This window comes from Heterodontus francisci, chromosome 26 (assembly GCF_036365525.1).
Source record: "Heterodontus francisci isolate sHetFra1 chromosome 26, sHetFra1.hap1, whole genome shotgun sequence".
Classification (NCBI taxonomy): Eukaryota; Metazoa; Chordata; class Chondrichthyes; order Heterodontiformes; family Heterodontidae; genus Heterodontus; species Heterodontus francisci.
In genome coordinates, this window is record NC_090396.1 from 64011461 (window position 1) to 64038045 (window position 26585).

Consider the following 26585-nt stretch of genomic DNA (forward strand, 5'->3'; position numbering starts at 1 on the left):
CAAACGTACAAGGTTACCACAATCTCCCAGTGAAATTGTGATAATTTTTTTTTTACCTTGGATTTATTTATTCATAGAATGCGGACATTGCTGGCAAGGCCAGGATTAATTGCCCATCCCTAACTACACTTCAGAAAGTGGTGGTGAGCCATCTTCTTGAACCAGTCTGTGTAGGGAAGGTACACCCACAGTGCTGTTACTTAGTGAGTTCCATGATTTTGACCCAGCAATGATGAAAGAACAGTGATATATTTCCAAATCAGGAAGGTGCATGACTTGGAAGGTGACTTGGAGGTGGTGGTGTCCGGATGCCTGCTGACCTTGTCCTTCTAGGAAGTAAAGGTGGCGGGTTTGGAAGGTTCTGTTGATGGAGTCTTGGTGAGTTGCTGCAGTGAATCTTGTATGTGGTACACACAGCAGCCACTGTGCGCCGGTGGTGTAGTGAGTGTATGTTTAAGGTGGTGGATGAGGTGCTGATCAAGCAGGCTGCTTTGTGCTGGATGGTGTTGAGTTTCTTGAGTGTCGTTGGAGCTGCAGTCATCCAGGCAAGTGGAGAGTATGCTATCACACTCTTGACTTGTGCCTTGTGGATGGTGGACAGGCTTTGGGGAGTTAGGAGGTGAGTCATTCGCTACAGAATACCCAGCTTCTGCCCAGCAGTTGTAGCCACAGTATTTATGTAGCTGGTCCACTTAGGTTTCTGGTCAATGGTAACCCCTCCAGGATGTTGATGATGGGGTATTCAATGATGCTAATGCCATTGAATGTCATGGGGAGGTGGGTAGAATCTCTGGTGTTGGAGATGATCATTGTCCGGCAATTGCGTGGCGCAATTATTCCTGGTCACTTACCAGCGCAATCCTGGATGTTGTCCATGTCTTACAGGCACAGACTGCTTCAGTATCTGAGGCCATTATGAGCAGGAGTATTGGAGGCTGTTGAAAAATGTGACCTTTCTTTACTGATGCTCCCACCAAGGAAGCACCATTCGTAACATGACATTTTAAAACATGCCAAGTTACAGCATCATAAGTTTTGGTGCCCAGTAAAAATCTAAAATAGCCTCTGTATCTCATCATGTCATTTTGAACTGCTTTACATGCACCTTTACCAAACATAGAGCAGGAAGAGATGGGACTCAGTGCCCATATTTAGTGAAGTTTGGAAAGGAGAACTGTTGCCAGTGCAATACAAATAGTCCTGCCAAAACTACTTCTGCTCCACTATCACTCTCAGTAATCAAAGCATGATGAACTTAACTGTTAATCTACAATATTCCATCACCCCAGCCCTGGAACTGCAGCAGCTGGGTGCATCAAAACAGAGTTCAGCTGGGTTTAGTTGTTGTCTGGGATTCCCCAGTAGAAATGGAACTACCCTGTCAACGATGGGCTAGATTTCCCAGTCAGCAGCAAAGCAACGGCACTGACAACTGACCTCAAAGTAAGCTGCCACAAAGATCTAGCGAGTTACGTGACATGGATTTGTCCTTTTCCAGTGGCAGTTTAAGTCAAGGGGGAATTCCAGGTATTCTCACAGCAATGATGTCAGCAAGCAGGGTAAGCAATCAATCACACTGGAGGATTTGCACAGACACCAAACCAGGAAGTTGAAAGCAGTGAACCCCTTTACTTTTAATTTAAAAGTTCAGATAGCAAAATAACTGATTATTTTTTATTTTAACTTCTATCTTAATCCAATCATAAACAAACTTTGAAAAGAATATGTGGAATTTTACCATAATGATGAAATTTGGCGGTCCACAAATATTAAATTAGCTTTTCAGGGCCAGTGAGAGTGCTTAGCTCTAATTATGAACTTAGTACATCGTTCAAAACCAAGTTTCATCTCATTCAAATAAAAGCAAGTACTGCAGATGCTGAAAATCTGAAATAAAAACAAAGAACTAGAAATAGCAACATGTCACAGACCTGTTAACTCTGCTTCCCTCTCCACAGATGCTGCCTGACCTGCTGAGTATTTCCAGCACTTTGTTTTTTATTCCATCTCATTCAACAAGGTGTGACTTTTTCAAGCGTTTTTACAGCAAGATGAATAGCGTAAAAGTGGAAGTTTTCGTCAATTCACTGATTGCTTAGGGAATCTCAACAGCACCCACACTGGATGAGTGTGGGATCACTGAGAGCGACTTCTGCACTCGTGTGGACTCTCAAAGTTGCTGTCCATTTGAGTGGAGTAATGATGGCAAACATTGACTGTTACTCTATAATTACCACAACAGAATCCGAGCCACTGACTTCAGCTTCACTAAGTAACAGTTGTTTCCTTGAAATTCTTATCAAGCAATTTCCCTACAAACTGGGTCCTCTTTGACTCACATCAACTACATAGATGAATAGCTAAAAGACTGAGTACCTTTGTGAAGTCTATTCAAGGGAATAGGATCCTACAATTTATATTGCCTCTTTCCAAAGTTTCATATGTATTCATTAGCATGCCTCATTACTCCTGGTTCAGATTTTTTGAGTTTTTATATTCTTTCATGGGATGTGGGCATCACTGGGGCACCAGCAGCTGTTGCCCATCCCTAATTTCCCTTGAACTGAATGGTTTGCCAGGCCATTTCAGAGAGCAGTTAAGAGTCAAACCACATTGCTGTGGATTCACATGTAGGCCAGACCAGGTGAGGACAGATTTCCTTTCTTAAAAGACATTAGTGAACCAGATAGATTTTTATAACTATTGATAGTTTCATGGTACCATTACTGAGACTAGCTTTCAATTCCAATTATTTTTATTAATTGAACTTTAACTTTCATCAGCTGTGATAGTGAGAATTGACCCTGTTCCCCCCCCCCACCTTTCCCCCAGGGCATTAGCCCGGGCCTCTGGATTACTAGTCCAGTGACATTACCACTGTGCCACCCACTCCCCATACCCAACAAAATCCAGAGCTGCCATGTAATAAATGTAGAATTACATAGAATGTACAACACAAAAACAGGCCATTCAGCCCATTAGGTCTTTGCTCCCATACCAACCTCCTTCCACTGCTCTATATTTAACACCATCAGCATAACCTATTCCTGTTTCCATTGTGTTTACCTAGCTTCCCCTTAAATGCACCAAAGCTCTATACTGATATCTAAGCAGGAGGGGTGTATATCTCCTCCTTCATTAAATCGAGCAGCACAGGAGGCCATTCAGCACATCATGCATGGGCTAGCTCTTTTGAAAAAGCGATACTAGTCCCAATCCCCTGCTCTTGCCACATAGCCCTGCAATTTTTCCCCCTTCAAGTGCATATCCAATTCTTTTTGAATTTGCTTTCACCACCCTTTCAGACAGTGCAATCCAGATCATCCTTTTGCCAATTATTTTAAATTGGTGTCCTCTGGTTACTGACCCTCCATTCAATGGAAACAGTTTCTCCTTATTTACTCTATCAAAACTCTTCATAAATTTGAACATCTCTATTAAATCCTAAGCATAAACAGCAAATGTAAACAACAAAAATGTAAAGCAGTTCATCTCCCTTGTGCAGTATCCACATTGGGTTACTGATTCAAACTGCCTCCTTCAGCTGAATTCCGTGTGATATATGCATACCACTCCTGGGAGTCCTTTCCTCTGATCCAAGCTGTCAGAAAATTCAGTAATACATGTTGTGTACAGATGAGGATGATTATTGGTTTTCTTTATTGACCTAAAAATCGGTATTGTTCAGGATTTCTTTCAAGTTCTACTTTTGGTGTTGAAACCAGGAGAAAATCAGAACCAATAAACTCCCAGGCAAATTCAGTAAGAAAAAAAAGTTATTTAGAATGTTGCTAAATTTCAGCAAGTAGGGGGATTCAAGTTAAACTAAAGCATGTGTCCAAAATGATGAGGGGTCTGGACAGAGCAGATAAGGAGAAACTGTTCCCACTGGCAGAAGGATAGAGAACCAGAGGACACTGATTTAAGGTGATTTTAAAAAAAGCAACAATGACCAGGAAAAATTCTTTTTTTTTTTTTAAACACAGCGATTGGTAGGGGTCTGGAATACACTGCCTGAGAGTGTGGTGCAGGCAGGCTCAATCGTGACTTTCAAAGAGAATTGGACAATTATCTGGAGAAAAAGTTTGCAGGGCTATAGGGAACAGGCTTGGACATGATGGGCTGAATGGCCTTCTTCTGTGTTGTAACCTATGATTCTATAAGCAAAAATTAAATACACATTTTATGGACTTGACCTTTGTGTGCCTCAGTGATTGTTCTTAAGATTCTAAAAGAATTAGATAATGTCGACCATAACAAACTGTTTCACCTTGCCCATAACAGTGGAACCAGAGAACTGGACCTGGGCTTGAAAAAGTCAATTCAAAACTAACCTACGGAAATATTTCATTAAGTAAGTGGTCAATATAGAAATGGCGGAAATTCAAATACAAATTAGATTTCTTTCAGAACTCCTACAATATATTATGCACTTATATGGAGGACACTCTGCTATGCTTTATTTTTGAGGCAGCCAATTTATTAAGCTGGTTAGACTTTGTGCCTCTAATACTGAAGTAACTGCTTCATCGCAAAGCTTGGTGCCATCTCTAGGATATGAACTGCCATCTTTTAGTGTGTTTTATTGCCTTTGTGCATCCTTGCTTTTCATTGTTTCACCTTTGGTGGCCATGTCTTCTGTTATCTAGGCCCCAAACCTCTGGAATTCCCTCCCTAAACCTCAGCCCCTCTCTCCTCCTTCAAAACACTCCTTAAAATCTACCTCTTTGGTCAAGATTTTGGTGACCTTTCCCAATATCTCTTTCTTGGCATGGTATCAAATTTTGTCCGATAGCAACCCTGTGAACCGCTTTGAGCCATTTTACTAGATTAGCCTGTATTTATAACGTGCCAATATGATTGTGATCCTAGTTGTGAGCGATTAAACAAAGTACTCTGGATTTGGCCTCAACAGAAAACTGTTGCGCCTTAGCCTAACCTTGAGAGTGAATTAAACTGATTTGGTAATATGTCAATCATCTGTTGTATGGGTAACGAGTTAACCAACACCCTCAACTTTATTTCACTTTTGATTCCTGTGTCTGCATCTCAAAGCATAGCTCTAAACAAATACAAAAACATTTTTAGCCGAGGACCTTCAGCAAATCTAATGCCACTTAACTTCTCTTTTGATGGTGAACTGGTAAGGAAAGAACAGAAAACAGTGCTGGGCGTAGACGCAATTCAATGTATAACTGCGAGGTCATCTCACCAAAAGTACGTGCTAGGGCATCACACAAATTGGCAAGTCTTCCTGTTGTCAGTTAAAAAGCTAATAAAACTCTCAACTTTCAAAGTAACTTCAAAGTCAGAAATTTATTGATCAGGAATTACATATGAACGGAGAAAAAATAAACCTCTATGTATTCAATAGATTTTAGTTATATGTACATGAAAGTGAGACTGCTTAGTGTGCATTGAAACAAACAGGGATTCTTGCAATTTTACTAGTAGCCTCCACAAACTTATTTTCAAACAACTGATTACGGTTATACATTATTGAAAATGTATCCATTCAACATTTTTCTATAGAGGCAATCAGTCCTCTCAGCAACAAAAATTAAGACCAAATGAAAACACAGCAAGCATTGGTTTGGCTAGACCAATCTGTCAGTTTCTATTGAATAATTTGGCAAAGCAATCATGGACAAAATTACCAGCCTCACTCAGCAGGAACAGCTTTAGCACAAATAAGAAGTTCAGAATCAGTGTGCAAAGTCCAAGAACAGTGCTCTTCTGAAATTTGGATGAAGGCACATTGTTAAGGGACAGCAGTGACGACTTTACCTTAATTTTTATTCATACAGTACTTGAACTGGAAGTGCCTGGCGTTTGTGTGCAAAAATTGGAAAAATATTGACTTCTAACTTTACCTAATCTGAACGCAGCAAATTCACCCCCTTCCAAAAAATGCACAAACTACATAAAAACCTTTTGAAATTGTGACCCAGAAATAGACTCCAAAATACAGATTTATATTTTAAAAAAATATACAGCTGAGGGGGACGATGATATTGTGCAACTTTCAGTAATTGAAAATTCTTCTAGAGGTCAGGGAGGTTGCAGATAGAAGGTAAGTAACTCCCTCAGGTAAGGGATGATTGGATGTGGCAGATTGTAACACCACCCACGAGTGGGAATGAGGCAGTGGCAGATTCAATATCACTGTGTACCACTTACTGTCCCACGTATGCTCCATCACCATACTTACATGGACGTTTCTCTGTGGGACCCAGGCACCAGCCTGAACCAGTTGGCTGCCTCATTACCTAATGCAAATAAGGTCCCATGACACATACAGTTTATAAGGGTCAACTAGGCAGAGATATGCACCTTGCATATGCTGCCCAGTTGAGTCAGGCTGTGAACTGAAGAGGAAGAAGCCCTGCCCCTCAAGAATGCAAGTAAGTAATTCATTTTTGTGCAGCTAGGATGATCAGCAGTGTTTCTCTGGACTCCACTAGAATAGCTTGGGCCCTTGTCACTCTGGGCTGCCCCCTCCCTCACTAAAACTTCCAAACCAGCCAATATTACACCAGACCAAAGCTGGCACATGGCCTGTTACAGCACAGCAATGACATCCAGCACCAGACCACCCAGAAGCAATGAGCAGCATTCAATCCTCTACCTGTCCTTTCCATACCTGAAGGTAATATCTGCCCATGGGATGGGGTGGAGTCAGACAGGATGGTCTTATTTTGCTCTGATTTTTGGTTTAGTCATCAATCACTTAACCAATGTATCTTGTATTTCAGTTATTACAACAGTTCACAGTCACAAAGCTACAATATTAAATCAATCCTCCATTGATAAAAGTACAGAGTGTCTTTTAAATACAGTATTAGTACATTCTTATTTGGCACATTCAAGAAAATGTTTGGTACAAGTTTACACTTGAGCAATTTCCAGACATTTGAGTCAGCAAACATTTTGAAAATACCATTTTCATTTCATCGATAAAGACAATAGAACAAAAAACATCAGATTGGCAAAAAATGCAAACTGGTGTAAGATGTAAACTTAATTCTTTCAGTCCTTCCTTAACAAATCGGAGGCTTGTTTCATACAAAAGGTTCAATTCCCTGGAATTGGAGAGGACTTGCCTCGGTGTACAACTCCACCTGAATCCCCCCTCTAACACTTTCAACCCTTTTCTCCCTCTCCATCTCTTTCCACCCTCCAATTCCTAGCAGCCAAGAATCTTAACACAGGAGACTGCTCAGCAAAATCGCACTTCATAACAAGAACTTCATTAGAGAAGACACTTTCAACCCATCAATTTCAACCCATCAATTTCAGATTAGATTCAAGTGAAGTGACAGAGGTGAAAGGACACAGAATAACCCCACCACAATATCCAGCACCCAAAAAGGTAATAAGGCTAGAGATATGGCCTTTTTTATTCTTCAAAACCAGATATCCATATTTCAGGTAGAATCAAGCTCATCTCTGTGTCTTGCTCTCACTCTCATTTCTGGTGTAGAGTTTAATTATCCCATAATCGTGCAGCTTCTTCCATAGTCTCATTTCCAATCTCATATCATGATTCGAATAAAAGACCAGTCTATGGTAGTCCCGGTCAAAATAATGGTCTGAATATTTTGCATAGTCTTGTGTGATAAATCCATAAGCACTAACCTGGAATTGAATAAAACAAGAAACATTTTCAACAATGAACCTTGTAAAAAGGAAACGTGACAGATCTCTGACCTAAAACTTCAAGCATGAAGCTAAAAGAGTGTTATGCAAAACATAGATTCCAATTTACTAACTCTGCCTTGGGACATATTTCTGTGACAATTATCAGCCGACTATCACAAGGGCTCCTGCGACAGTCCTCTACATGTCATCAGGCAGAGGCATGACCTGCAGTGTTGTATTCAATTGCCCATGGCCGCTCTTTCAGTGGTCTGTTTTGTACTGCTGCTATACAACTTACAGGCTGTGGTGCCATTGACTGATTCAGGATTAGTTCATCTGCCTTTTTGATGGTATTCCCTCCATCAAGGGTCATAGAGTCATAGCAGTGGATTTTATGGCCCCCCCCCACCCCCCCGAGGCGGGGTCACAGGTGGGGAGGTCCCGTAGAATCATGGCGGGAGACGGAGGGACAGAGGGCCTGTTGCCGCCAAGTGATTTTCCCAGGGGCGGGATAGGCCAATGACCACCTTCCTACCCAGAGGCCAATGAAGGTCCTTAAGTGGCCTATTAACGACCACTTAAAGGCCTCTTCCTGCTGCCACTGGGATCTAACCACAGCAGGGGGGTGCCTCCACCACATGTGAGGGGGGGGGGGGGGGGGTGGCCCCTTGTAAAACTAGGTAATCTCCCTCTGGGCTTGGGTGGGGGGAGGGTCCCTCCTCCATGGGCAAAAGCTCCACCTCCATGGACTGCCCCACCCCCTGGACTTCATGTCCACCCCACTACCCCACTCCTCGCTGGAGCCTGTTGAACTGGCCCTGGCGACCCTGCCTCACTGACCAGAGGTCTGGGGTTCCAGCACTGGGCCTCGGTCCAAGGCCTCTGCAGTACCTGGGGTGGCCACCACTTCCGGTGGCGCTGCCGATACTTCTGAACTGACGGCCCTCTAATTGGCCAGCAGCTCTTGGAGACGGGATCCTCGTCTTTAAAGGGATGGAAACCTTGCCTCCAGAACAACGGAGGATCGCGCCGGAGGGGGCACGAAAAGGCCAAGGCGAGGTTCCCCCTGCCTTTTCAGCCTGGTACCAGGAGCCCCGCCATCTCCACAAGATCTCGACCATAGGGTCATTTATGGCACAGAAGGAGGCCATTCAGCTGATCATACCCATGCCTGCTCTCCACAGAGCTATTCAGTCAGTCCCACTCCCCTGCTCGATCCCCATAGTTCCGCAAGTCTATTTCCTTCAAGTGACCATCCAATTTCCTTCTGAAGTCATCGATTGTCTCTGCTTCCACCATGCTTGTGCAAAGCGAGTTCCAGGTCATTACCACCCACTGCATAAAAAAAGTTCTTCCTCATACATCCCCTGCATCTCTTGCCCAAAACCTTCAATCTGTGTCCCCTAGTCCTTGTACCATTAGTTGAGTACAGTTTTTCCTTGTCAAACTTATCTAAGCCTGTCAATCTGGTACACCTCTGTTAAATCTCCTCTCAGTCTCCTTTGTTCTAAGGAGAACATCCCTTTCCAATCTAACCTTGTAACTAAAATCTCCCATCCCTGGAATCATTTCAGTAAATTTCTTCTGCACCCTTTCAAGGTGAGGTGGCACCAAAAGGTCAACAGTGTTAGATTTAGCATTAGAATGCATTAATAATCTTAGAAGAAACACTGTAGTTATGAGGCACCCTTTGGATGATGGGATACTTGACCACAGTTCTGGGATTGTATAACTCGGTACTAAATTGCCTCAACAGCTTGTGTGAACATTCTGTCCTTGTTTCACTAAGAGAAAAGCTAAGGGGAAACTGGAGACTAAGACGACAACAATAAACCATGGGAACTAACAGCCTCATGGTTGGGGGCTGAGATAACAGGAAACATCTGTTGGAGCCATACAATCCAGTTTATTGATCAAGTCGTAAACCTGGTATGCGAGGGGGTAGTGTGATCAATGAGTAATGACTATAGTACCCTATAAATGTGTGCTGTAAACTATGATTGAGAAGGCTCTTGGGGTAACAGATCTTCTCCCTTGCATTTGCTTGAACAAAGTCTATACTTGCTTTAATCCCATAGATTTGAGAGTGGTTAAATTTCCAATAAAGAACCCTCATATCCTTCCTAAAGTGTGATAACCAGAACTGGATGCAATACTCCAGTTGTGGCCTAACCAGAGCTTCATAAAGGTCCAGCATAACTTCCCTGCTTTTGTACTCAATGGCCTCTATTTATGAAGCCCAAGATCCTATACGCTTTACTAACCACTCTCTCAATATGTCCTGCCACCTTCAAAGATCGATGATGCACATGCACCCCCAAGTCCCTTTGTTCCAGCACACTCTTTAGAACTGTGCCATTAAGTATATATTGCCTCTCCCTATACCTTCTGCCAAAATGCATCACCTCACATTTGTCAGTATTAAATTCCATCTGCTACCCATATGCCCATTCTGCTAGCCTATCTATATCCTGCTGCAGGCAGTTCATATCATCCTCACTGTTTTCCACACCTTCAGGTATGGTGTCGTCGGCAAATTTTGAGTTTCTCAAGATCCAAGTCAGTTATATATATCAAAAAAAGAAGTGGTCCCAGCACTGATCCTCAGGAAACAACCATTTACTACGACTCACTGTTTTATGTCCTTAAATAAATTTCTTATCCAGTTGGACACTGACCCTCCTATTCCATGAGCCTCAATTTTGTTAAGTAGCCTGTTATGTGGCACCTTGTCAAACATTTTTTTTTAATCCAGATAAACAACATCTACCACATTCCCTTCATCAACCTTCTCTGCTACTTCATCAAAAAATCAATTATATTAGTCAAGCATGATCTGCCTTTTACAAATCCCGTGCTGGTTATCCTTAATTAACTCAAACTTCTCCAAGTGTGTGTTGACTTTCTTTCCCCCTGATCATTGTTTCTAAAACTTTACCCACCACTGATGCTAAACTAACTGGCCTGTAGTTGCTAGACTGTCCTTACACCCTTTATTGGATAAAGTGTCACATTTGCCACTCTCCAATCCTCTGACACCTCCCCCACATCCGGGAAGATTGGACAATTATAGCCATCTCCATCTCCACTTCCTTCAGCAATCTGGGATGCAAGTCATTGGACCAGGTCTACCCTAAGCATAGCCAGCCTTTTTAGTAACCCCTCCCCCTTAATTTTTATCCTATCCATTGCCTCTACTTGCTCTGCTACTACTAATATTTTGTCAGATTCCACTTCCTTCGTGAACACTGATACAAAGAACTCATTAAGTACATTAACGTTGCCTTGCGCCGCTCAGCATGTGTTACCCACTTTGTCCCTCATAGGCCCCACTCCACTTCTTACTACAGGCTTACTATTTACATGCCAGGAGAAAAGTTTTGGTTTCCCTTTTATGTTGACTACCATTCTATTCCCATATTCTCTCTTTTCCAGTCTAATCTCCTCTTCATCTCTCCTCTCAACATATAGTATATGGCCTGGTTCTCACTTGCAGAATTCACCTGACATGCATCTCACACCCTCTTTTTTGTTTCATCTTAATCTCTATACCCTGATCGTTCAAGGAACCCTGCTATTGGTTCCCTTACCTTTTGCCCTCGTTGGAATGTTCCTAGCTTGTACCTGAAGCATCTCTTCCTTAAAGATAACCCATTGTTCTAATACAGCTGTTCCTGTCAGTCTTTGCTTCCATTCTACATTCTCATTGCATTGAAATTAGCCCTCTTCCAATCTAGACATTCTACCTTATTTTGTTCCTTGCTTTTCTGAATTACTAGTCTAAACCTTATGATACAATGGTCACTCTTACCCAAGTCCTCTCCGACAGATACTTGATCCACTTAGCCCACCTCGTTTCCCAGCATCAGATCCAGCAATGCCTCCTTTCTAGTTGGGCTTAGAACATGCTGATCAAGGATGTTCTCCAAAGCACATTTCAGAAATTCCTCCCCCTCCTTACCCATTACTCTAAAATTACCCCAATCGATATTTGGGTAATTAAAAGTTCCCCAATATCACCACTCCATAGTTCTTGCACATCTCTGATTTCCCTGCAGATTTACTCCTCTATCTCTCTCTCACTATTCAGAGGCTGATAGAATATTCCAAGTAATGTGACCAGACCAGTTTTGCTTCTCAACACTAACCAAATGGATTCTGTCCTTGCCCCTTCGAGGACATCCTCCATTTCCAGCCTTCCCTAATCAATACTGCCACTCCACCTCCCTTTTTCCCCTTCTCCATCTTTTCTGAACACTTTATATACTTGTATATTAAGCATCCAGTCCTTGCCATTTGCAAGCCACGTTTCTGTCATTGCCACTACATCATATTCCCATACTGCTATTTGTGCTTGGAGCTCAACAACCTCATTCACCACACTTTGGGTATTTACACACAGAAATCCTGTCTTTGCATTCCTCATAGTCCTTCTCGGTCCACTCCCATCTAAGACAGAACTACTCCCTTCTCTAGTACTGCATAACGCTCTCACCTTATGCACCTTATTTCTCTTTTCTACTTCTATATATTGGTGCCCATCCACACCTTCCAGTTCAGTTTAAACCCTTCCCAACCACACTAGCAAACCTTCCCACGAGGACATTGGTCCCAATCCTGTTGAGATGCAACCCAATCTCTTTTGAATAGGTGCCTTCTGCCCCAGAACTGGTCCCAATGCCCCAAGAATTTGAAGCTTTCCCTCCTGCACCATGCTTCAAGCCAGGCATTGATCCTCCCTATCTTCCTATTTCTACTCTCGCAAGCACGTCCTACTCCCCTGCCTCGAGACATTCAGCCACCCAAAGCCATTACCATTTTCTGGAGGTGAGCAGGTTACTTAACCATTGCATGACACTTAGCAATGGCCCATCACTGGTAATAACATCTACAGTCATTACGGTATCAGCTTTCAACCCTGACCTGATTCAGCTCAATGATGATGGTACTCCATAAATGCAACTTGGTATTATCGCTGATGACCTGAGCAAAATGCCTGCTATCTTTTTATCCAATTCCCTTCGAAAATTACTACTGAATCTGCTTCTGCCCCCTTTTGGACAATGAATTCTGGATCATAACTCGTTAGAGTCATAGAGTTATACAGCACAAACAGGCCCTTCGGCCCATCGTGTCCGTGCCGGCCATCAAGCACCTATAAAATTCTAATCCCATTTTCCAGCATTTGGCCTGTAGCCTTGTATGCTATGGCGTTTCAAGTGCTCATCTAAATACTTCTTAAATGTTGCGAGGGTTCCTGCCTCTACCACCTCTTCAGGCAGTGCGTTCCAGGTTCCACCCACCCTCTGGTTGAAAACCTTTTTCCTCAAATCCCCTCTAAACCTCCTTCCCCTTACCTTAAATCTATGCCCCCTGGTTATTGACCCCTCCGCTAAGGGAAAATGTTTCTTCCTATCTAACCCATCAATGCCCCTCATAATATTGTATAGCTCAATCATGTCCCCCCTCAGCCTTCTCTGCTCAAAGGAAAACAACTCTAGCCTTTTCAGTCTCTCTTAATAGCTGAAATACCACAGCCCAGGCAACATCCTGGTGAATCTCCTCTGCACCCTCTCCAGTGCAATCACAACCTTCCTATAGAGTGGTGCCCAGAAGTGTACACAGTACTCCAGATGTGGCCTAACTAGCGTTTTGTATAGCTCCATCATAACCTCCCTGCTCTTATATTCTGTACCTCGGCTAATAAAGGCAAGTATCCCATATGCCTTCCTCACCACATTATCTACCTGTGCTGCTGCCTTCAGTGATCTATGGGCAAGTACACCAAGGTCCTCTGACCCTCTACTTCCTACAGTCCTACCATCCATTGTATATTCTCTTGCCTTGTTAGTCCTCCCAAAATGCATCACCACACAATTCAAGATTAAATACCATTTGCCACTGCTCCGCCCATCTTACCAGCCCATCTATATCATCATGTAATATAAGGCTTTCCTCCTCACTATTTACGACACCACCAATTTTCATGTCATCTGCGAACTTACTCGATCATCTGCGATCATACCTCCTATATTCACGTCTAAATCATTAATGTACACTACAAACAGCAAGGGTCCCAGCACCGACCCCTGCGGTACATCACTTGTCACAGGCTTCCACTCGCAGAAACAACCCTCGACCATCACCCTCTGCCTCCTGCCAATAAGCCAATTTTGGATCCAATTTGCCAAATTGCCCTGTATCCCATGGGCTCTTACCTTCTTAACCAATCTCCCATGCAGGACCTTATCAAAAGCCTTACTGAAGTCTATGTAGACTACATCAACTGCTTTACCCTCATCTACACATCTAGTCACCGCCTTGAAAAATTCAATCCAGTTAGTTAGACACGATCTCCCCCTGACAAAGCCATGCTGACTATCCCTGATTAATCCCTACCTCTCCAAGTGGAGATTAATCCTGTCCCTCAGAATTTTTTCCAATAGTGTCCCAACCACTGATGTTAGACTCACTATAATTACCTGGTTTATCCCTGCTACCCTTCTTGAATAATGGTACCACATTCACTGTCCTCCAATCCTCTGGTACCTCTCCTGTGACCAGATAGGATTTGAAAATTTGTGTCAGAGCCCCTGCCATCTCCTCCCTTGCCTCACTTAACAGCCTGGGATACATCTCATCTGGGCCTGGGGATTTATTAAATCCATTACATTAAAAAATTCTGATCGCCTGTCTGGTTCTTTTATCAATTGCATGAGATTTCTCTCTTTTTTTTACATTTTTTTTTTATTGACCAGAAACCAAACTCGACCAGCCATTTAAATACTGTGGCGACAAGAGCACGTCAAAGGCTGGAAATTCTGCAGCAAGTACCTCACTCCCTGATCCCCCAAAGCCTGTCCACCATCTACAAGACACAAGTCAGGTGTGTTATGAAATACTCTCCACTTGCCTGGATGAGTGCAGCTCCAACACACAAAGCTCGACACCATCCAAGACAAAGCAGCCCGCTTGATCAGCACCCCATCAACTTAAACATTCACTCGCTCCACCACCAACACACACTGGCAGCAGTGTGTACCATCTACAGCAGCTCGCCAAGCCTCCTTCAACAGCACCTTCCAAATCTGTGACTTCTCCAACCTAGAAGAACAAGGGCAACAGGTGCATAGGAACACCACCAGCTGCAAGTGCCCCTCCAAGTCATGTAGCACCTTGACTTGGAACTATATCACCAGGTCAAAATCGTGGAACTCCTTTCCTAACAGCACTTATAGATAAGAAGCCAGAAATTGCTGAGGCGTAAATGATAACATGTGGCTGGCTAAACTGGGCTACCTCAGAGACATATTCAGTGAAATGAGCTGAATAAAACTACGCAAGATGAAAGAACTTTGCCGAGCACAAAAAAATTGGCACTTTCAAAAGGAAATTGCAAGGCTGGAAAGTTCTTGCCTGTGGGGCAGGATAAAAACAACATATGTTGAGCTCTTAGATACAAAGAAAACACACCTCTGACATAATCAAACTGCAATGGTATTGCACTTTTCTGATCAACTCAACAAATAAGGCACTGAATTTCCAGAACGCACGGTGGAACAATCTGCTACACACCTGTGGGATACAAACCCCTTCAGTGAGAATATTAAAGCTAAGCTACCACCCTCCATCCCACTAAAGCTATCAGAAGAACTCACTGACATTTAATCTCCCTCAGAACCAGGCTCAGTGAAGTGCCGCTGCAAACAAGGGCAGTAGTGCAAGGATGGACAGCAATTGTAAATGAAAAAAAAATCCTCTTACCTCATCACAGGAATGGACAGCAGCCAAGAGCATTGTTGCACCAGTGGACGGGCGGTAAATGTTACGGTGCGAAGACTTCAAAATTCGCGCCCATAGAAACCTGTACAAATAATATTACATTAAAGGGATAGCCCAACGCTTCAGAGTATTCGGGAAAAAAATGTGAATTGAAGCAATTTATATCAGAACATAAGATTGGAATATGGCTCAAAATTTTTCTTCTCAACTGCGAGAAAAATAACTAAATTTAATATCCTAAATCTTATTTCAGCTATAAATATACTAAAGCTTATTTCAGCTGTAATCCAAATACAGAATATCAAAGCTGCACCAACAGGGATCAGGAATCACACACCATTGTGCAGGTAATTCTTTTTAATCCAGTAGTGCCTCGGGACAGTTAACCATCAGTGTGCAGTCTAATCAAGATTATAGTTCCGTCAATCATTTGAGGGGTTTAGTGGAGTTAACTACTGCAAACAGTTCTGGTCTGAATATTACAGAAAGATATAGGAGGTACTAGAGCAGGTGCAAAAAAAGATTCATAAGGATGATACCAGAACGGAGAGGTTTATATCTATCAGGATAAACTGAAGAGGCTGGGACTCCTTTCTCTAGAAAAGGCTGAGAGGCACCATAAAAAACATAAGGAATAGGAGAGGAAGCCATAGGCCCCTTGAGCCTGCTCCACCATTCAATAAGTTCATGGATGATCTACATCAATCTCACTTTTCCATCCTGTTCCCATATACCTGGAATCCCTTAGTATCCAAAATCTATGAATACGCTCAACAAGTGAGTATCCGCAGCTCTCTGGGTCGAGAATTCCAAGGATTCACAACCCTTCGTGTAAAGAAGTTTCTCCTCATTCCAGCCCCAAATCCCAATCCCTTATTCTAATACTAGGACCACTAATTCTAGACTCTCCAGCTAGGGAAACACAGTCTCTCAGCATCAATGCCGTCAAGCCCTCTAATGGTTTTATACATTTCTATGAGATCATCTCTCATTTTTCCAAACTCTAGTGAATGTTGGCTCAATCTACTCAATTAAAACTTTTGACTAGAGTTTGATAGGGTAGATATTTCTAATTGTGGGAGAGTCCAAAACCAGATGCGCGATAGAAACTAAATACATGATAGTCACTAATAAATCCAGTAATGAATTCAGGAGACACTTCTTTACCCAGCAAGTGGAACTCACTGCCATAGAGTAGTTGAGGTGAATAGCATAGATGCATTAAACGGGAAGCTAGGAAAGTATGAGGGAAAAAGAACAGAAGGTTACGCTGATAGAATTTGATAAGTAAGGTGGGAGGAGGCTCACGTGAAGCATAAACACCAGCATAGCCTGTTGGGCCAAATGCAGTTGTGTGCTGTAAATCCGATGAAATTCTTTGTCACTCCTCAATGTTTTGACTGCAGATTTGACTTGGAGTCATTCTGAAAACCAGATCTTGTTCAAAGTATACAGTCATCATAAGAATGGAATTTTTCAAAATAACTCTTCGTGGGTGTCTTAAAGGAGTGTTGTACATTCCAATCCGTGCTAGGGAAATGATGGTGATATATATATACACCGACTAGTTTACCATGCCTGACTTGCTGTAAAAAGGTCATAATTGGCGAAAAGTAATGACATCAAAATTCAAGTATGAAAATTCCATCACGACAAAATGTTTTGGTTTTTTGTATGAAGACAGGCTCTGATGGTGAAACTGTCAGTGCTCACCATCATTACTGCACAGAAACTGACAGCAATTTTGGGAGTCCGCATGTGTAGAGTAACGCAGGAAACCAGAAGTTGGTGTCAGTGATTCTATGCTCCTCCAGAGTCATGCTGGACCATACTGCTGCATCATTCTATGAATGCATTAATGTGTTACAACTGCTAGAGTCACAGTCATTTACAGCACAGAAGGAAGCCATTTGGCCCATTGAATCCATGCTGGCTCTCCACGGAGCTACTCTGTCAGTCCCGCTCCCTGGTTCAGTCCCATAGCCCTACAAGTCTATTTCTCAGGTGGCCATCCAACATCCTCTTGAAATCATTGATTGTCTTTGCTTCCACCACCCTTGTGGGCAGCGAGTTCCAAGTCATTACCACCTGCTGTGTAAAAAATGCTTCCTCATATTCCCCCTGCATGTTTTGCTCAGAAATTTCAATCTGTGTCCCCTCGTCCTTGTACCATTTCTCCAACCAAAACACATAACTCAAGGTTCTCATCCCTGTAACCATTCTTGGGAATCTTTTCTGCACCCTCTCTAATGCCAGTCATAGCTTGTTTGATCTGGGTGCATGATCTCTTACACTGATGAGGCAGATGATGAGGATGCTGAGATACATAAGAATGGTAATTTGCTCGGAGAGAGAAGTGGCGTACAGGAATGGTAGCTGTGTTCTAGTCTGGGCTGATTTAACTGATCTCAGTCAGGGTACCAATATGGTCTTACAATTGTCCTTAGTACCACAAGGCTAATGACGGGGGGAAAAGAAAATAAATCAGTCAAGGTTTTGCACCTGACTTTTATCCAGTGACTACTAATGTGCAGTATGACTGGTAAAGACAGAATGAGGCTCATCCAAGACGTTCCCCCTTCACCACTGTACTCAAATAGCCTGGTGACATTGAGTTAAGAAAGTGGTGTACAATAAGATTGGCCAGTAATTGTGAAAACACATGCCAGCAAGAGTTAACTGCTTCAGGAGAGGAAGATAAATAATTGGAAGCGATGCATAAGCATCAGAAAAAAAAAAGAGATAAAAATTTCAAAGGGAAATTGTGTTAGCCAATCGAAACTCTTAGAACAGCTTTGGCAGAGGCCATTCACCCATCTTGGAGAAGCAACAAATTTGGGTTGTTGCATTGGAGAAAAAAAAGTGTGTTCATTAAATAAAAAAGTGATCCTAAGATTAAAAGACAGATTTGTACTTTTATGGTGCCTCAGCACTTCTCAAAAACACTTTGCCTGGAAAGACGCGTGCATTTATATAGCACCTTTCATGACCACCAGATGTCTCAAAGTACTTTACAGCCAATAAAGTACTTTTGAAGTGTAGTCATTATTGTAATGTAGGAAATGCAGCAGCCAATTTGCACACAGTAAGCTCCCACAAACAGCAATGTGACAATGACCAGATCATCTGCTTTTGTGATGTTGATGGAGGGATAACTATTGGCCAGGACGCTGGAGAGAACTTATCTGCTCTTCTTCAAAATAGTTCCATGGGATCAATTGTGGCTACCTGAGAGTGCAGACGTGGCCTTGGTTTAACGTCTCATCCGAAAGATGGCACCTCCAAAAGGGGAGCAACTCCCTCAGTGCTGCATTGAAGTAGCAGCCTAGGATTATGTGCTCAGTTGCCTGGAGTTCTGACTCAGAAGAGAGTACGCTACCCACTGAGGTATAGACTTTGTGCTCCTGTCTCTGGAGTGAGACAAGAATTAGTTAACTGTTAAGTGTAGTCACCAAGGCAGGCAAACACAGAAGCACCCCATGAGCAATGCTATAAATGATGAGTGCTTATGGTGGTGTAGGTTAAAACATTTCATAAAAGTGATGCATTTTTATTACAGTTAAAGTTGGTCAACAATATGGTAAATTCTTCAGTTAGGGTTTGCGAAATAGTAAGGGAAATGATCTTACACAAAATGTATTCCAATGTCTTAAGATTTTTAAGCTATGGAAATAACCTAAGATGGAAAGGCCGAATCTTTTGCCAGCACTTCAAAGGTCAAATGCAGCTGGATTAGATTTGCGTTGACCTTTAGATTTGGTTCATCACTCTTAACTAAAGGCTCAATATCGCTGTTTTACTGGCGTAGTTCCTTTGGTGTCATGCCACGGGACCATAGGAAGTCAGAATGAAGATCGACAGTACGTGAATTGTCATGCAGGAGGAGCTGATGTAATGGGCTTTTAGTTAAGCTTAAAATGCAAAGTAATTGTATTGCGATTTAGAAGATAAATAAGGGAGCCCCCGGAAGGTTTAACGCACTCAAACATATTGTGTGCATCTTCGGTGGAAAAATCATCCTGTGTAATTTCAATGGGCGGCACAGTGGCGCAGTGGTTAGCACCGCAGCCTCACAGCTCCAGTGACCCGGGTTCCGTTCTGGGTACTGCCTGTGCGGAGTTTGCAAGTTCTCCCTGTGACTGTGTGGGTTTCTCCGGGTGCTCCGGTTTCCTCCCACAGCCAAAGACTTGCAGGTCGATAGGTAAATTGGCCATTGTAAATTGCCCCTAGTGTAGGTAGGTGGTAGGAGAATTGAGGGAAGGTGAGGATGTGGTAGGAAATATGGGATTAATGTAGGATTAGTATAAATGGGTGGTTGATGGTCGGCACAGACTCGGTGGGCCGAAGGGCCTGTTTCAGTGCGGTATCTCTCTATGACTATGTTTGTTGTAAGTATATATGCAACAGCTATTCATAAATACATTCTCAAGCACTTGACTCCTTCTCCCTCCTAACAATGAAAAATTTAAATCTTTTACCTATTTCGAACGTATCGAATAAAGTCTGGGTGATACATCTTGAATTTTATAGATCCAACATTTTTTCCGAAAAACAGAGGTGGCCTAAGACACAAGAAACAGAAAACCCAGGATATTATAGTCATTACCTTTAGATCTTCATCCACTACTACAAAGAAATTACTCTTACTTTCCCCCATGTCCCCAGGACACACATTTCTCATCCCCCACCACCCCATCCCCCACCCACTGCTGCAGATATTGAATCATGGCTCCACAAAGACTGACATGCCGCCAATAACTTAGCAAGTGGTTATTCTTCATGTGTAACTAGAGACAATGGGCTGGATTTTAAAGAGCACGCCACCACTCCCAGCAGCGGGCGAATAAAAATGGCACGCAGGCCGTGTGGCAGCTCATTTAAGTACCCGGGACGCCCCCACCCCCCCAATCACGTGGAGGGGGTGGACTGTCCAACACAGGCAATGGCGTCAGCTGCCTGTGTGCAGGTTCTGGCGCCATTTTTAAAGGGCAGCCGGCCCTGCCGGTGAACTTAAATTTTTAACGTCATACCCACCCCCAGACACTATCGCAATAAAAATTCTAGTCGCTCCTTTCCCACCCAATACCAATAAAATTAAGTATTTGCCCTTCCCCCCTCCCCCCCCCACCAAAAACACTTATCTTTGAAATATGACCTACCCGCCCCCCACCAGAATGTACAAAGTTTAAAGTTTACCCCTTCCCACCATCCCATACACGCATGATGATTATTTGACCCCTGGCACCCCCACCCCCGCACTAAAAATCTCAACTACCCCGCAACCCTGCCCACCACCCCCTCCACAAACCAGTGTCGTGCCTGCTCTCCCCAGATGGGGAAGTGAAGGTGCAGGAGTGCCGGCCGCTGCACTGAAGATCGCGGCGGGCCCATGAGATCCCAGGCAAGTCTATTTAAATGTATTCATGGCGCTCATTTCACTCTGCAAAGCCGGGTCCCATCACCCAGCAGCAGCGAGGCCTCCCCGGAGTCTCCCCACCACCAGGAGGATCAGGCCCAGCCCTCCCGGCCTCTGCCAGAACAATTTTCTGGCCCCCCCCACCACGGAGCCCGATAAAATACAGCCCATTGAATGCAGCAGGTTGTTCAACTGGGAAAGGAGGAGAAACTCATATCTGCGCTCATGCACATGTGTGCCATACGCAAAATCAGCAGCAAGCTTGCAGGTCGGCTTTTCTTACTTCCCCCCCCTCTTCCAAGCACAGCAATTTATAGGCCATGCACTCTGTGACAGAGAGCCACAGTACCTCTCAATTAGGTTCTGGAATTAATTTGATGCAAAATGGACTCATGTTTGTGACAGATTTACATATTCACTAATTGATCTCCTGCGATATTGTGCAATGGAAGCCAAGACTGAGCATCAGATGAAGCAGGGTCAGTGGATAGGAGGAGAACTGGAGAACGGCATTCAGATGTCATTCAGTGCACATTTTAAAGTCATACATTGCATTCCTATTCATGGATTTGTAGAATTGGCAGTGATGTGATTGAGGTTTACAAAACAATAAAAGGGATTAGATGGTGTTTAGGATCTATACCCTGTGGAGCTTGGCCCCACCTCAGGAAGATGAAGAATGTGAAGCGCTGGATTTATCCATGTCATTTAAGATAGCCCAGTCACCTGCTCTGGGTCAGCGTATTATATAAATACTTAACCACGTTATCTGTGTGCACCCTTAGCTAAGAAAGCAATGTTCCTTCCTCTAATCGCAGTATAACGAACCATCAGACCAGAGTGTTTGAGTCACCAGTTCTCAGCAATGTACGAGCACGCAAGTAAAAATTATAAAAAGAGCACACAAAGAAACCTACGTTTTGGATTTGTCACGTCCCTTCTCTATGGGTGTGTTTGATATGGCAGCTTTTACCAGGTAGTAATCTCGGTCGTGGTCTGGGAGAAAAATGTACCTCGTCTCCTTCAAAGAGAAAAAAAAAAGTTATATGGACAATGAAACAGAGGTGGTTCACTTACAAAAGGATATGAAATTATAGTGACCAACCACTTATGCAGGCATGCATTCCTTGTTTATACAAAATAAGCATTGATGCAGAGTGCAGACATCACAAATGAATTCTAGTGGCTGTGACAGGAGTGGTTTATTTTCAATAAAATATTGGCACCATGGCCTGTATTCTATTTATACAACAGAACAAAGTGTTTATTTAAATCTTTGCTTTCCATATTAGGACACATATACATTAAACATTCCTGGAACAGTTTATCATTTTTCAAATTAGCAAGAATTATTTTGCCAACTCTGATTCTCATTTCCCCCAATATTACCATTGCAACATATTGTACTTCCAACATAGGTGGAATGATTTAGGTTTTATAGAGTCTCCCTGAGCTTAATGACAATATTGGTGTCATTCATTCTAACTGTAATGTTTGATCAGAGAGAAAAAGCCCACGTGGTCCAACTGGCATTCCCCATCTTTCTTAGTCTGTTCATCTTTGCATTTCTTCCTCAGTTCTAATCACTAATGCTATATTATCTCCAGATGTTTACCGTCATCTCTAACAGTCCACAGTTCTCATCTAGTTTGTTTTACTCAACAATACTATCAGAGTCACTACTAGTCCATACAAAGAGAATGAAAATTCCTATTAGGTAATATTACTTCTACCCAATCTATAACTCAGTCCTCAACTTTAACACAGCATTCCATTCCTTAATGTACTACAGTGTCAGTCATGCTCACCTGAGTCAGACTCCAGGACCAGAGCACATAATCCAGCATGGCACTCCGGTGCAGTACCGAGGGAATGTAGCATTGCCAGAGGTGCCATCTTTCAGATGAGATGTTAAACCAAGGCCCTGTCTGCTTTAACAGGTAGATGTAGAAGACCCCATGGCATGATTTTGAATTAGAGTTCTCCTGGTGTCCTGGCCAACACTTATCCCTCAACCATCATTAAAACAGATTATCTGGTATTACTTTATTGTTGTTTGTGAATGTTTTTTTGTGTGAAAATTGGCTGCCATGTTTCCTACATTACAACAGTGACTACACTACAAAAGATAGTTTATTGGCCGTGAAATGTCATGAAATGCATTATATAAATGCAAATTCTTTCTTTCCATCTTTTGAGATGAACTCCACAATGGTGTTACATTTGCCAGAGGGCAAATATGCCAGAAATGGATTTGTCAAGGCTCTTCTCAAAAATCAAAAATGAATGATAAAGTCAACACCTGTATTGTATTTTGCAATAATGCAGCATGACCAAAGATCGACCCCTGTATAATCCAACATTTCTAAACCCAACCTTGTCCATCACACATTCTGCATCTATCCAGCATCATGATGTTATATACCATTCCTGTAGCAAGCTGTAATGATATCCCAACATTACTTATAATCTGATCGTTCTCCTAATGCAATAGCTTTATGGGGATTTTCCTCCAGCTTGTAGAATTATTTTCTCGCAACCAAACTCGATGGGCTGTTCCACTTGCTATCATGCAAGGTGTCAGCTGCGGCTCCGTAGCAGCACTTTTAGCGTCAGATTGTTGAGGTCCCACTCCAGAGCCTTCAGCACCTAATCAGGGCTGACACTTTGGTGCCATGCTGAGGGAGTGCTATACGGTCAGAGGTGCCGCCCTTCGGATAGACATTAAACTGAGGCTCCGCCTATGATCTCAGATGAATACAAAAGATGCTGTGGTACTACTGGAAGAAAAACAGGACATTTTCCATGTTGTCTGGAATTCCGTCCCTAAACCTCTCTGCCTCTCATTTCTTTTAAGACACTCACTCATTAAAACCTACCTCTTTGACCAAGCTTTTGAGCATCTGCCTTAATATCTCATGCAGCTCGGAGTCACACTTTATTTTCAACATTCTTTGGGATGTTTATATTAAAAAGCACCATGCAAATACAAATCGTAACTATTGCTGGTGTCATACCCAATACTTATCCATCAACCAACATCACTAAGAAGAAATTATTAGATCGCTATCTCATTGTAGTTTGTGGGACAATGTTGTGTGAAAATTGGCTGCCTACTCTTCAAAAGTCTCTGGAGCAAAATACTGCAGATGCTGGAAATCTGAAATAAAAAGCAGAAAATGCTGGAAATACTCAGCAGTTCAGGCAGAATCAGTGGAGAGAGAAACAGAACTGATGAAAGGTCATCAACCTGCAACATTAACTGTTTCTCTCCACATGTGCTGCCAGACCAGCTGAGCATGTCCAGTATTTTTGATTTTTTACTTCAAAAGGCTCTCTTTGGCTGTAAAGCATTTTGGGAGGTCCTGTAGTTGTGAAAGGTGCTATATAAATGAACATTCTCTTTATCTTTTTACCATCATTGATTTCTCAGCTCTGCTGTTATTTTATCAGCTCCCAGTACTCCAGTCTTCATATTTTAGGTAGCTTTCTTGATTTTCAGTTCAAACATTTTCCTTGTTAATCAAATTCTGTCATCGTTCTTTCTCCAATCTTCATCTCAACAATTCTGACCTCTTCAGAATTTCTTAAAAGAATTTGACTACAAAAGTAAACCGGATCAAATGGGCCAAAGTCAATCTTGTTCTTCTCTCGAATAGATGCTTTATCATCTTTTGGTGTCTCCCTTGCCTTCTGCTTGCTCCACTTTTGTTACCCATCCCGTTTCCACTGCCTTTACACGTTTTCCATTTCATTCATCGAAAATTCTGCATAGATACCTCTCTATTCACAACCAATAAATTGAGCAAGTTTTGAGAATAATTCAGCCATCTCCACTATTCAACCCGGAGTGGCTGCTGCAACCTCCCAACCGTGGAATCTTTGGTCAATCCAAGTCTATACTTATCCCTAGAACACTAATTTTATTCCAACAAATACTGAAGGGGTTAATTGACAGAGAATTAACTGATTTAACAAACAGTCCATTCCTGTGCTTTCTGGAAGGAAAAGAACTGCTGTATTTAAGTCTGATTTCACTTGCGGCTGCTCAATTTCAAAGCAGTGTCTCTTCAGTACTGTGTGCATAGTGAAAAATCAAATAGCACATTTACATCCATGTCTCTTAGCATGTTAAAGACCAGTTCCTCAGTTTGGAGACAATTTTAAAGTGCAATCAAACAGAGTAAACACGGTTTTATGAAAGGGAAATCATGTTTGACAAATTTGTTAGAGTTCTTTGAGGATATAACAAGCAGAGTGGATAAAGGGGAACTGGTAGATGTAGTATATTTGGATTTTCAGAAGGTGTTCAATAAGGTGCCATATAAAAGGTTATTGCACAGAATAGGAGCTCAGGGTATTGGGGGTAATGTGTTGGTGTGGATTGAGGATTGGCTAACACACAGAAGGCAGAGAGTCGGGATCTTTCAGGTTGGAAAGCCATAACTAGTGGGGTGCCACAAGAATCAGTCTATATTAATGACTTGGAAGAAGGGACAGAGTGTAGTGTATCCAAATTTGATAATACAAAAATAGGTGGGAAGACATGTTGTGATGAGGACACAAAGAACCTGCAAAGGGCTATAGATAGGTTAATTGAGTGGGCAAAACCTTGGCAGATGTTCAATGTGGGAAAGTGTGAGGTAATCCACTTTGGTAGGAAGCATAAAAAGGCAGATTATTTAGTTGGAGAAAGACTACAAAATACTGCAGTACAGAGGGATCTGGGTGTTCTTGTACAAGAAATACAAAAAGTTAGCATGAAGATGCAGCAAGTAATTAGGAAGGCAAATGGAATTTTGGCCTTTATTGTTAGGGGGTTAGAGTAGGGAAGTCTTGTTACAACTGTATAGGGTGCTGGTGAGGCCACACCTGGAGTACTGCGTACAGTTTTGGTCCCCGTATTTAAGGAAGGATATACTAGCATTGGAGGCAGTTCAGAAAAGGTTCACTAGGCTAATTCCTGGGATGAAGGGATTGTCTTATCAAGAGCGGCTAAACAGGTTAGGTCTTTATTCATTGGAGTTTAGAAGAATGAAAGATCTTATTGAAACATGTAAGATTTTAAGGGGGCTTGACAGGGTAGATGTTGAGAATACATTTCCACTGGTGGGAGAATCTTGAACGAGGGGTTATAGTTACAGAATTAGGGGGCACACATTTAAAGCTGAGAGGCAAAGGAATTTCTTCTCTCAGAGGGTAGTGATTCTCAGGAATTCTCTGCCTCAATGAGTTGTGGAGGTTAGGTCACTAAATATATTTAAGGAGGAGGTAGATAGATTTTTGAAATCTCGGGGAGTCGAGGGTTATGCGGAGCAGGCCCGAAAGGGGAGTGGTGGCCCGGACAAATTCAGCCATGATCTTATTGAATGGGGTGGCTTGAGGTTTGAGGGGCTGAATGGCCTACTCCTGCTCCTATTTCTAATGTTCTTAAGGCAATATTAGGGCAGATGACCAAAGGCTTGGTCAAAGAGTTAAGTCTTCTGGAGAATTTTAAATGAGGAAAGTGAGGTAGAGTGGCAAAGAGGTTTAGGGAGGGTATTCCAGAGCATAGAGCCCAGGCAACTGAAGGTGCGGCCACCAATGGTGGAGCTTTAAAATCAGGGATGCTCAAGCAGCTGGAGTTGGAGGAGTGCAGATATCTCAGAGGGCTCTAGAGCTGGAGGAGATTACAGAGTTAAGAAGGGGTAAGGCCATGGAGGGACTTGAAAATAAGAACGAGAATTTCAAAGTCAAAGTGTTGCTT

General features: G+C 42.6%; 1 protein-coding gene across 4 annotated transcripts in view; it reads right to left on the reverse strand.

The window, feature by feature from the left end:
* Positions 1-5297: 5297 nt before the first annotated feature.
* st6galnac (ST6 (alpha-N-acetyl-neuraminyl-2,3-beta-galactosyl-1,3)-N-acetylgalactosaminide alpha-2,6-sialyltransferase) overlaps positions 5298-26585 on the reverse strand; it is a 94692-nt gene continuing 73404 nt past the window's right edge. For all 4 annotated transcript variants that reach the window (XM_068058419.1, XM_068058416.1, XM_068058418.1 and 1 more), the window contains exons 7-10: positions 21757-21860; positions 19902-19985; positions 15406-15505; positions 5298-7638 (exon numbers count right to left, since the gene is read on the reverse strand). In XM_068058419.1, the coding sequence (XP_067914520.1) occupies positions 7444-7638; positions 15406-15505; positions 19902-19985; positions 21757-21860 (483 nt within the window). In that variant the 3' untranslated portion in view covers positions 5298-7443. The remainder of the gene's footprint in view (positions 7639-15405; positions 15506-19901; positions 19986-21756; positions 21861-26585) is intronic.